Consider the following 13,529-nt stretch of genomic DNA (forward strand, 5'->3'; position numbering starts at 1 on the left):
ATTTTGTCAATCAGCACACACTTTTGTGCACACATTACACGTGAAATATTTATCGTTCAAGAAAATGTGTTATAAAATAAGTAATTAAAAATTCACGGCCAACCGAATTAAAAACGATGAAAAAACGAATCAATACTTCAATAGCAGATAATCTTATTTACCATACAATTACAGTTGATTACTCTCTGCCTCTAAGATTTTTTATTCCTCTTAATAATCGTAAGTATGACCATTTTTAACTTGCTTTCGGATTTCAGATTCAAAACTCTTAAGCCAAACAGACGTGCCTACTTTTATCCACATTAATATTTAATGCATTATTTTATTTCTTTATTTATTTTTTGTACCAAAATTTTGTTGACATATTAAAAACCGCAATTTCTACAAAGTTCTTTTATAAAAACTTTTTTTTTAGTTTTGATACGAAAGGTGCAGTCCTGACAAAACCTTAAGTCTAAGATGTTTTGATATGAATTTAAAAATTGCATTTTATTTTAGACTGATGGCTAAAAATATCTCCAAAGTATAAAAAAAAACCTATTGTGTAAAAGAAGATTAACAACATCTTCAACTATCTTGAATGAATAAATAATAAATACTAGTCAAAAATTTGTTTAAATATTATTGAAGTCACAGCCTCTTTCTTTACATATTATGAGTTTTACCGTAATTTTTCTTTATTTTGTATTTTGAGATGCACTTTTTGAAAATTCGTATCAAATGTAACTTTGGTGATTGATAAAATAAGGTATTTATGAAGAAGTTGGTGCTTTTATGTTGAACTCCGTACTGCCTAGTATGATGATTGGTATACATATATTATGTGTTGAGAACAAGTCAATAATCACATACAGATTCATGCTCTTAAGTAAACCGAGACTATACTAGGTACTTTGAAATCGAAGAAAGAAAGCTCTATAATATTGAATTTCATACAGTAATGTTAATCTATACATAGTACGTCTATGAACATGAAAAGTAAATGTTGCTGAAGGACAGAAAAATGTTACATAATAATTCGACCCATTATTTTTCATGACTTTAAGATACGATTTACTTCAATATATACCATGTACTATTTAACCTGTCTGTTATTATTGGTCAATTTACATATATTTACACATCTGTTGATGTGAACTTAATTGTTGCATACGCTTTTAAAGCTACAACCTTACAACTTAAAAAAACGTGCCATTAGAAGTCGGTTCTAAAAAATAGTACCAAATGCAAAAATAAAGCTTTATTCTACATATTAACATGCAAAACTTTCCTCCAATATACCCACCCTTTTTTCCTGTGGTTAAGGACGTATATAATTATATACGCCCCTTCTGATGTTTTCAGGAGCTTTTTCCTTCCTATATCCAAAATCCTTGATAACTCATCTCGATTTCCTGACATACGACAAAGTAGCTAAGCTGTTGAGCTGAGAATAAAAAACTCGATCCTCTTAAATATCATGTGTCAGTACTGATGCTTACAACAAGCATGACAATTCACTTTTACCAACTTCTACTACGCAGCTCTGCTTATAATATATTTACGATTATCGGTACGTGCGAGGTACGTGTCCTGCAGGTGTTTTTGTTTCACCCTTCCCTTTTCTCTAATCTGTCCTTTGAATCAGGCACCGTCCCGTTGGTAAGAACATCATTTTATTGATCAAACGCAGTTTTTGGGTTTATATTGGAAATTAAAAGTCACATGTAATTTGTGGGTGTGTATGCATTTTAATATTTAACGGTAGCGATGGCATGTTTGAACAAATACGAGGCCGTTTCTTGGGCAACGAAAAACAACATGAATTGATATTTTATATTCACCACAAGCTTTAAATAAGTCGTAAAACACACGTACGTGATGCACGATAGACACTGATTAAAGTTGGAAAAAATATTCTCTGTTACGATTACAATGCTTATTACACTTTTTGTGAGGTACAGATCTGATTGTGTACAGAGTTACATGTACACAAATTATTGTATTATTTAACTATCAGAAACACTTGAAGTTCTCTAAATAATTAAATAGTTTAAGAACACTGTAATACAATTTCAATCTGCACCAGATTGATAACATAACTTTCAGATTCTTACATTGTCTAACTGTGTATTGAACTGAAATTCTGATTTCTACAATAAGAATATGAGAAGCGGGTATTATCTTTTCTTTCCGATAACACGTATTTGTACAAGAATTTAGTAGTTTAACTAGGAGCTTGAAAATAATTTTAGAAAATTTTTATTAATTTTGTACAATTAAGTAATCAAAAAGTTGATACACTCTCTTACTTAATACTTCTTTCTATTAATTAAAACTTTGTTTTAGTTAAATTTTAAAAATAATAATGACGTAATTAAAGTATTAATGACAATTTACTTTAAATTAAATAAAACTGTTTATTAGACTATCGTACATAATTTTCTTCCTTACATCGCTACTACCTCTGTAATAGCGATTGCTAAACTTGAAAATTAAATTTAGGGAGTGCATTTTCAGTTATATTGTCGAGCTTTATCGAAGTTGTAGTATTATTACTTACCTGACGTAAACATCAGATTAAAAAGTATACATGTATTTGTTTTTTTTTTTTTTTTTTCTTTGTCAAAATTACTGTCAATTTGTTGAAAAAATGTTATTCATCTTTACAGTATTTCTGACTCCTTTAGAAAGTGAACACACAATCGTAGTAATCAAAAGCTTTACTGGCCACCATCTTATTTTAAAGCCCTTCAAATTCATTAGGAAATAGAAAAAATACATAACCACAAATCAATGAATGGGAAGAGCCGAATCGCTGTACGATAACATACTTTTCACGAATTGTTTGATAAGCTTATTAAAAGCTTATCTAATTAACTAACATAAAAATTTACCTAAAGCTTATTTTTATTACATCGTCAATAAAGTATAAAATATTAAAGTTAAAACTTTGATATTATCTTAGTTGTTATGATAAATGTGACAGTTTTATAAGTACCGAGTATACTTCAATCGATTACTTCTTGGTAATATGTTAGTTTTTTATTTTAATGAGCTGTATTTTTATATAAAATCAACAAATATTATAACAATAGATAATTTACTATAGCCTATGTTTTGAAGTACCAGTTTTCATTTTGATTTTTTTTGCAGATAAAGATAACACTCCTATAATTTTTTGAATTAAATTATGAGTACGGGGAGTACAGATTGTAGATAATCTTAGAATAACCAGTAACACGTACAAAAGCCGATTTAATATTTGTATTTTTAAATTCTTTATAAAATGTTATTTGCAGTTACATTAAAAAATATCATGTACCAAATACCATTATTCAAAGGATTCTTTTAAAATCATAAATAACTATAGAATCGAAGTCGAACCAATTCTATCAGACAAAAATATGAGCATTATTCAAGATTATTTAAAATAAAATTTTAAAAAATTATTGTATTTTTCTGTTCCTATTCAAACTTCTGTATGATTCTTTGCGTACCACGAAGAATATTCTATAAAATAAACCATCATGTAAGTCACAGATTTTCAATATCAATACCACAGTATGAAACAAATTATACATTGAGCCATCCCCAGAATCGTGACTACCACCACCACCACAACACCAAACTAATCAATCATGGAAAGAACCCACTGCTCCTACCAATTACAATGTTTTGTGAGGCCACGTATTTACTCGCAGCCAATACCGTCTACCTTAGCTCCTACTCTCCAAATTTGACGGCCAATCAACTTCGACTCTCGAGCTTTTTTTCTCCTACCCCACTTGGGTTAACGCAAGCTCGACCAAGTGCTTTTTTCCCCCACCACCAACAAGTTTTCGATATTTTTGGCTTCTTCTAATATTTTATGTACGAGTGTTCAAACTATGTATTGATTTTGTGTGTGTCGTATATCAATATGTTTACAATAGAGAGATTTTCTCGCAGATGGTTTATAGAAAATGAGCGTTTGGTAAAGACATGTAAATTAATACCTACGTGATATGAAATCAGATTCGATTTACTTCGCGCTTGAAAGGACTCGTTGAGTTACAAAAGAGGTGGTATGTGAAAAATGATAGAAAACCTAACGTTACTTACTTTAACAAAGTGTAAATTCTAAGGGATAACAACTCTTTGGGAAAAATAAAAAGTTTTGAATTTTCATTAGGACTTCGAAGCTTTTTGAAATGGTAAGGAGTCGTTGAATGATTTTTTATGGTGATATTATTTTTAAGGAGAACCACGTCATTTGATGGACTTTAACAATTTTTTTACACTTACACTTTTAAATTCTATGAAAAGGGTGGGCCTTTTTTTCAAAAAGCCAGAAATTTGAATTGATTTCGTTCACAAGCTTTGTTCAACTGAAAAGTAATTTTTTTCGAAAAAAAAAAAGTTATTACTCAGATAGCATTAACATTTTTATCTGCCATCTAGGAAACTCTCAAAATATTCGATGCCAAAGTTTGCTTAAAGTCAGATTAGTTTTACGGAGCCGTAATTTGAGACGTCACATTATATCGGCTGTAATAAAACTGTAACAGCATGTTCTCTAAATGAAAATAAAAATACTTTCAAAATAAATCTTTTAATTGTAATTTAGAAAAAATGTTGGTTATCGTGAAAAAGTTAAGAAACTCGTGTTAGATGTAAGTAGCTTTCAAAGTCTTTGTATTAAATGCATGTAGAAAATATGTTATCGTCTCCTACTTGATGATTCCAATCTTATTGAACAAAGTTTCAAATATATAGGTTTTAATTAGCAGGTCGCAAAAGCCTTTTAAAGTATTCTCCATGTTAATATTTAATGTCAATATTTATGTAAAGATGATTATAAACTGTTTGTTAATTTTATATGTCGAGCTGGAACATCCTGCCTTATTCGACTGGATATACAAATGAAGGTACGATATTAGCGTTGATAACGAGAGATTTGATGCAGCAATTTTACGTACACGATGGGTTTCAGTGGTACATAATCATCTTCTCCTTTCCAAAGAGAATTGGGAATCCTATATGTACAAAAATTAATTTATGCCATATTGTATCACCCAATTGTTATACGAAAGCCCACCTGCAAAAAAAAATGTAAACAGAACAGAAAATCAAGAGGTCTTTTAATTCTTTTTACTAACATGAGATATGCCTTACCAACGTCCCGATATAAAAACAGAAGCTATAACAACTGCAATTTACTACACTCGTTTCGTAAATCCTCTATATATATGCGTTTTATTGCTTTTACTGTGTTTTCTCTACAATGAGGCATATCCAGAATGAAAGCCATGTATGCCATACATTGGAGACCTAATGTAGTGTACAAACAAAAAAAAAAAAAAAAAAAAAAAAAGAAAAAAGTTATGCCTCAGTATTTGGGAAAACACAGCTTTGTTCAATTTACTCTAAGCGTTCAGTTGAGACAACTCCTTGACTTTTCATTTTTAATGATGTTAATTATTTTTAGTAGACGAGTTACTTGTTTCGAAGTTCCTTGATTGACTGCATATTGTGAACTATTTTCTTTCCTTAGTATACAGCCAGAATAGTTGAATTTTTCGCATGTAGTTTCTTACCTAAGGTTTTAGAAATACTTTTAGTCTTAGAAATAGTTTTAGAAAGTTTCAAAAAGTGACTTGATAAGCTTAATCGTTTAGCTGGAAGAAAGTTATATTTCCTGCTCTATTGTAAAAGAATTTGCTAGCTCCAAGACTTTGCTAGCTTAAAGTCTTTAAAGATTGTGTACCACAGCGAGTAAGTTGTATTGGAATGAAGACTTGATTTTTGTAGATTCTTCTTTTTTTCTTTTGTCTTATGTAAACAAATTATTTTTTTACCAGGATACATCATGGGAATAATGCAACAAAGTTTCTAATTCTCTCTCATTTGTAAAAATCTGCATTGTTTAAGTCCTAGTATTTATAAAGAACAAAGGATTCTACTACAAAGAGATAACCTAAAGCAATCGAAGAAATTCCTCACCAAGCTTCACTCGACTAAGTATGGCTTAACATCTTTTTCCTTCCTTTTTTTTCACGTATTATAAAAACACCTTGACATCGTTTTCTTTTTCAAAGAAGACAGACTTCCTTCTCGTCTCTTGCAATTTTATCTTTAAAGAATTGTGACAATGTACGTCCATCGAAAATGTTTCTCTACAAAATACGACATTTCTCGTTGTCAAAGTAGTGTCAAGAAATTTTGTACATAAATTTGATAGCAATGAACATCCGTTATTACTACACTGAGGTGGCTTTTTGTAAAGTTGACGATTTGAACGAGTTATATTTCCTTTGTTTTCAACACTCACCCGCACCTGAGATATTCCATGGTAACTCTTTTTATACAGATCCTCCAACAGTAATTATTGAAGGTATAAAATCAAGTAATGTCAGATACGCACAGTTTCATCAAACATTAAAGTTCAAGACAATAGTTTACTAGACATTTTTCTAGAACAAAGACCGTACCTAAGCGCACACTAGCATGTATCATTAACAAAGTTAGCCACGAAAATATTGAGTACGTGATATAACAGGTATTAATTATAAACGATAGTGATATCACGAACGTGACACATACAGTAGCAACATTAGGAGCCACATCGTTGTTTATCAGTCGCTTGAAAGACTTTCCTCAACCAGCAGCAACGTATTTGTATCATAATATTTGAAGAAAAATGTCCGATAATGAGGAAAATGAGAAGATGGATTTTATTATGCGGAATGATGAAGAGTCTCAGAAGTTTGGCGTCTCTTTCTGTGGCCGTGAGGTTCATCCAATAACCTGTACCAGCAACGCCACTGAAGAGACGAGGCAATTGGACCTGAAACGCAGCAAAGATCATCGCCTTTTACCTGATAGCAAAAAGGTATGGGGATTTTAAAATTGCATTTCCATACTTAATTTTTTCTAAGATTCTTTCTCAAAACTGAACAAAATTGTGGTTTTATAAAAAAAGGTCCTCCAGAAGGAGTTTGGTCGCGCTAAATATGACAAAGACACAATTAAGGTCATGGTAAGTATCAAAAAAATTTTCTTTGTTCTTCTCTTTATTTATTTTTCAAACGTTTTATGTTTTGCAAGGGTTGTCCTCGAATTAAGGAAAAAAGTCTATTAAGATTTTTGTATAATCCGGGAGTAGAGAAAATGTTTAACTTTTGCAATTCTTGTAACAAAGTGTAATTAAAATGTATGCAGTAAATCTCTTGAATAAGCTATTAAGCAGGTAGATAAAGCCACGAAAAATGATAAATAAGAAATTTTTTACTACAGCAAGAGTAATTAAAAAAATTTTGTACTATAATTATGACACATAAAAATTTTTTTTTGGGGCATAAATACACCAGCTTCTTTTCGTATTTAACAAGTAGTAAAAATTGACTAAATTATATGCTGAATTTTATTTATAATTCTATGTTTTCATCACAGTGTCAAAATAGCTCAAAATAATTTGATCTTTATTTGATTATCTTTTGATTGCTGCTAGTCAGACAATAGAAGACCTATTTTTCGCGCAGTTATAGAGCAAAAAAGTTCGAAAATTGCTATTCAAAGTTTTAATTTTGCAAAATTATTAATTTTAAGATTTTACAATCAAAAATTCTTTAAAATTAATAATTAAATACCTTTGGTATGAATTTTTTTCTCCTACAGAAAGGCTGAAACAAATCTAAGAACGAAAAGTCATGAAGAACGCTAAGAATTTTAATGTGGTGGAAAAAGCAATTTTTTCTTTCTAATTTCAACCCCAATTTTTGAGAAGATTCAATTTTGCAACATAAATAAATTGTAGATATTTTCAAATACATAGTTCATTTTACTGGTATGCAACACATTGCACTTAATGGAGTAAATTTTCATACGAATTGAAAAATATGTAACTGCTATAACGTGTTTTTAATGTTAACTATTAAGAGTTTGTGATAATAATGGTTTATCTCCAACTGTCTTCCAACCTGAAACAATTTGTTTCATTTCTGTAGAATAATTCTTGTTATTGATTTGAGTTAGTATTTGTTACGTTCATTAACGATTACTATAAAAAAAAATATATATATACATATATATATATATATATATATATAAATACCTGAAAACTTCGACGTACTATGCATTTGGTCGTCTGCTTGCTAAATACAAAACTCATATCGTTACACAAAACCATATTATGATCAATCGCTACTTTTTTTAAAAAAGATTTTTCATTTAATTACATACATTTAAAACCAATACATCTGAAATTTCGTCATATTATGTGAAATACATGTACAAATAACAAACGATATTCTACATTTTTCGTTTTTTTGATTTGGGAAAATCATCACTGTTGCTTTCACTAATATGATTCTCGTCTGTGTACAGAAAATTTTTGAAATTATTTTTCATAATGTTACTATTAACGATTTTAACTGTCTTATGCTCTATTTTCTGGGTTTTAAGATACCGTTTTTTTTTTAAGTACGGAGTAAGTTACGGAGTACTATTAAAAGTCAGTCCTTTTGTTCAAGTAATACTTTTTTTTCGCTGGTGCTTTGTAGATTGGTCGTGCCGTGCATGCAAGACAAAGTATTTTTAATGAATTTAGCCATATGTTTATACTTGCACGATTTTTCTTGCTACGATATGTAAACGATAATCCTTGATTACTATTTTTATGCAACTGCACTTTTTTCCTCATCGTTTCTTATATTTACAAGAAATATGTTTCACAAAAAAGCGGATGCAAACTGGTAACTGAAGAAAAAGCTGATTAAAAAGATACACCGTAAGAGACAGCACCTTAAATAAGGGTTTTTTTACAGGAACGTGGTCCAAAGTAATTGGTAGGGAACCTTAAATTTTCGTACGTGGAAAAAAAAATCTAATTTTTTTTATGCATTAACGACTAAATGCATGCAACCTTTTGTTCGAAAAACAGTACAATAAGTCAAAGTATTCAAGTATAACAGTTGGTTTTATGCTGTTAATTTATGTAAAAATTACTAACTGTGTAACTGTAAAAATGAGTTTTTAATTACTGTTGCTGGAATTATGTCGTTGAATTTTTTTTTTTCTTCATGTAAAAATATATCCTATAAAGTGAAATTGGTTTCCACACATTCAAATGTGAGTCGTCAAAATGATAATATTTTTTTTTTATTACAAATTTAGTTTTATAAAAGATTAAGGTCAAAATTAAAAAAAAAGTTTGTCTCAACATTGAAGCTTTTCGCTATCCTTAATAAAATTCATCTGAAAACTTTGATGCAGCAATACTATAAGGTTTAAGGCAAATAAATTGTAAAATAATAAATTGTTTTTTGAAATCATTTTTAATGTTACATAAAAATTATTGAGCATGGCTTACGATTTCTTAAAAAAATACGGAATTCTTAACTTTGAAGTAATGATATGCAAGAATGAAAAGATAAATATAATTTTAATATATAATTTTGAATAGCGTCTTTCGCTATCACTTTGTAAAAAATAGGTGTTAGACAACCTTAGCACCACTTTTTGGTAGATTATCGAAAAAAAACAAATTATCTTCTGATACTTCTGCAATACAATGCTCCTAAAGAAAGTTACAAGCAAAATTAGACAAAATAATCTATCAGTTTTAACTGTCTTTTCAATAACAAACAAAGCCGGTGCGTTTATGCCCCAACACTATTTTTATATATAATCTGATCATAACAAAAAGCTATTCCAACAAATTTCGTCGTAGTTAACCTGTTAATTAGAACAATGATGTCATCTTTCAGGTCAGAGGGAAATCGATATTAGTTCAGGCTACCAGGAAAAATCAACTAAGCGAAGCCTCTATGACGTTTGACATTCCAGATCAGTGTGATTTGGAAAGAATTAAGGCAGGATTTCACTCCGATGACGTCTTGTATATTCGTTTTCCTTCAAGGAATGAGCCAGATGTTAAAGTATAGACAATTAAGAACTTTAAAATTTTAAATAATTTATTTTCTAATCGAAAAAAAAGAATATGCAGAAAATAAAAGAATATAACGATGTCATTTTTTTATTTAATGTTCCTTGGTCGAAAAGTATAAATAACATTTTTAGCAATTTTTGTAGTTCCAAGCTCATCAATAGAAAAAAAAAAAAAAAAAAGAAAAGAAAAAAAAAAATACAATTAATAAAAAGAAATCGTTGTTAGCTGTCCATGAGTTTATATAAGTTGATGAAAAATTCGTAAAAAAATATAAAGAAAATACGGATACCATTACTCTACCTTGCTTCGAGAGATAATATAATTTTTGGAATTCAATGATCGAAACAAGGTGCTGCGATTAAAAAGATGCTAAGTCAATTGTCATAAATAAAAGTCTTATTTATATCTAAATTTTTTTTATCGTTTTATTATTAAAGCATATCCTCATACATTTCTAGCATGAAAAACATGTTATTTCTAAATTTACACTAAGTATCACAATTATTTTATTTGCAATCAACATCAAAGTATATTTAATCAATGTACACCAATAAGAAAATTTCTGGGTTCTCAGCTTTTCCTTTTTAATTAAATAAAGTCGTAAGGTCGTTTTTTTTCATTTGCAATGTTTTTACCAAATTAGTCACATTTTGAAATATTACAAAATTCTCAAAGTAATGACACACTGATTTTTTTGCGATAAATGGTACCTGCGTTAGATTAATGGCTTATTCACGCAGTTTGTATTTTTCACCATCACAGCCAATGCTTTCTTATGGGGTATGAGGCCACGTAGGGCATATTTGCGCATTTCTGTATTGAGAGTAAACTAAAAAGTTTTTTCCATTATTGTATAATTTATTGCTTTGCTTGGATTTCCTGATTATCTTGATTTTCTTGCATGGTTTTCTTACTAAATGTAATACTAAGTGCGTGTGATACTTTTCGAATAAAAATATTATTAAGCTCATGATAAATGCACTTATTTAAAAAACAAGCAACATGCTTCTGACGAAGAACCGTACACCAGAGGTTCTAACGAAGAATCGTACAGCTGGAGGTTTCCAACAAAGAATCGTACAAGCTACTACTTCCCAACCAAGAAACATACACACTACTACTTTTAGACGAAAAATCGTACACTCAACTACTTTCCGACGAAAACTCGTGCGCTCAACTACTTTCTGACGAAGAATCGTACACTTAACTAATTTCCAACGAATAATCGTATAACTCGACTACTTTCCGACGAAGAATTATACACTTAATAACTTTCCATAGAAAAATCATACACTTAATTATTTTCCGACGAAGAATGGTACACTCAACTACTTCTAGATGAAGAATCGTGCACTTGACTACTTCCCTACGAATAATCGTTTACTCAACTTCTTTCCAACGAAGAATCATACACTCAACTACTTTCAGACAAAAATCGTACACTCGATTATTCTTTGACGAAGAATAGCACATGCCTTTACTATTATTTATTAGGCACGACTGATACTCAGGAGTGCCTTAAAGTTTTTCCAGAGCAAAAAGTGTCAGTACCCTCGAAACTTATTGTTTCTGTATAAAAAATATTTTGGTAAAAAAAAATTGGGATCGTGGACCTCGGCGTCATGAGTGTATATATCTACTGGGACTGATACTTGAACATGCTAATTGTAGATTAGATTCTAACTATCATTTACACAACAAAGACCATTCATAATACTGTTTTCATACCTTAAGCGTTTTAAAGTTTTACTGTGACTTCGGTACAAAAGATATTTATCATCGACGCGCTTCTAAACACAGGGATTACAACGTTTTTCACAGGTTACAGTGATTGTCCTACTTTAGTGAACATTGATGGGCATACTTTGTTTTTCTAATTAAATGCACAGCAAACACTTAACACCTCCCGTGGTGGACGCATTAACAGAATACAGAATATCAACCTTTGTCGTGGTGCCATTATATTAGTATGTGCCGTTGTCTTTACTTGCCTTCTTCTCCAATAGTTTAAATTATTGTGCATCATTTTCTCTTATGCTGGAAAAAAAACGTGATAAATATTTTGGTAACCTACAAACCTTTACCCTACGAACAAAACTGAGTTTTTCATGAAAAGTTATTATTGTAGCGAGCCAAGAATAACTGTCAAGTAAAAAATGTAGTCTATACGTATACATATACTTACACGTATTGTAATGAAGTACAGGGAAAGAATGACACTTTTGGTATCAAAAAATGTAATACATTTTTTTAATGCACATTTTGAAAACCTTTTTTTTTCATTCCCCATATTTTACATCACAAGAAAAATACTTTCAGCAATCGATTAAGTTGATTTAATATATACTCTTTCAACCGTTTTCATTCAATCAAATTTTAAATTTTTAAAAAAATATTTTTATACATTTCAAACTTTTTTCGTCATACTTTTACTTTAAAAGATCGTGCAGAGCTTCTTGAGAATAAAACAAAGTGCTAAACACGGGCTCCAATTCATTTTGTTCAGTGTCAGAAAAATGTGAGTACTCGAAATTTGAAGTTAGAGCGTGAATTTTATAAATTTATTTATTTTTAAGCTTTTTTCCTACTGATAAGTTGGACCACATCTTACATGTTAAGGTTCTAGGAATTTAATTCAATCTTACTCTAAGAGCTTTATTTATATGTTTGAAAGAGTTGTTACGAGCTTTTGTGGAAAATTTTTTATAGTAATATAGAAGCAATATTGCTATTTTTAATGCACGTATCTTTTGACCTGAGACATCTTTTCTAGACATCTAGCTTAAGTTTTGTTTTATTGCCCGAAAAGATGTCTCAGGTTAAAAGTTACGTGCATTAAAAATAGCAATATTGCTTCTAAAAACCTATATTAATTGGGACGATTTTCCGGTATTTTTAGCTCTAGAATTACGTAACTTCAGTTATGACGTATTAAAATGCCATCTAAAATGACCTTTTGAAGTAAAATTATGATTACAAGAGTGATAAAATTAGTAGAATTTGTCTTACAGTTTCACTTTAAAAATTCAAATAAAGCTTTAAAAAAGGGGCAGTGACACCTACATTGCTTGTTATAAATTCACGTAACACTTGACCTGAACCATCTTTTCGGACATTTCAAAAAGGAAATCAAACCTCGTATCATGTACTTACTGTATTCTACAACTATGATGAATTTTCCACTAACTTTTGTTGCTAAATCCCTGATTGTACGAACATGTGGAAGCACTGAATTTAAAGTTTTTGTTTAAAATTTTCAAATTAATTTAGAAGTAACCGCCAAAAACAGCTCTGTAATAAAAAATTCTTGAAATTCACGCTTTAATCTCGAGCTTTAAAATAATGCTCTCAACGTTTAATGCCTTAAATTTTTCGGGACACTAAGCAAAAAAAAATGAAAGTCCTTTTCCACTACTTTATTGTCTATTCTTAATAAATCCTGTACGATCTTTCGATGTAAAGGTATGATGGAAAAAGTGTATTGAAGTTTTTTTTTTTAATTTCTTGTTTAGTTTACAAAAAAAATAAAAAAGTTTAGTTTTCTACTTTGATAGCGTACTTTAAAATTTTTTTTTCCCAATTTGCAGATAAGAAAAGTGTTGTTATTTGCCTGTATTTC

The 13,529-nt window shown here is 29.9% G+C and overlaps 1 protein-coding gene across 1 annotated transcript; it reads left to right on the forward strand.

Annotated features, from left to right (window-relative positions):
• Positions 1-6,586: 6,586 nt before the first annotated feature.
• On the forward strand, positions 6,587-10,009 carry LOC149375478 (uncharacterized). The gene is made up of 3 exons (XM_089588999.1): positions 6,587-6,853; positions 6,944-7,000; positions 9,729-10,009. The coding sequence occupies exons 1-3, from the start codon at positions 6,662-6,664 to the stop codon at positions 9,903-9,905; spliced, it is 426 nt and encodes a 141-aa protein (XP_089445125.1). The 5' UTR covers positions 6,587-6,661; the 3' UTR covers positions 9,906-10,009.
• The last annotated feature ends 3,520 nt before the right edge of the window (positions 10,010-13,529 follow it).

The sequence above is a fragment of the Copidosoma floridanum genome, unplaced genomic scaffold, assembly GCF_036245765.1.
Source record: "Copidosoma floridanum isolate Cflo_tuat_1 unplaced genomic scaffold, Cflo_Japanese_pri ptg000007l, whole genome shotgun sequence".
In the NCBI taxonomy this organism is placed as follows: Eukaryota; Metazoa; Arthropoda; class Insecta; order Hymenoptera; family Encyrtidae; genus Copidosoma; species Copidosoma floridanum.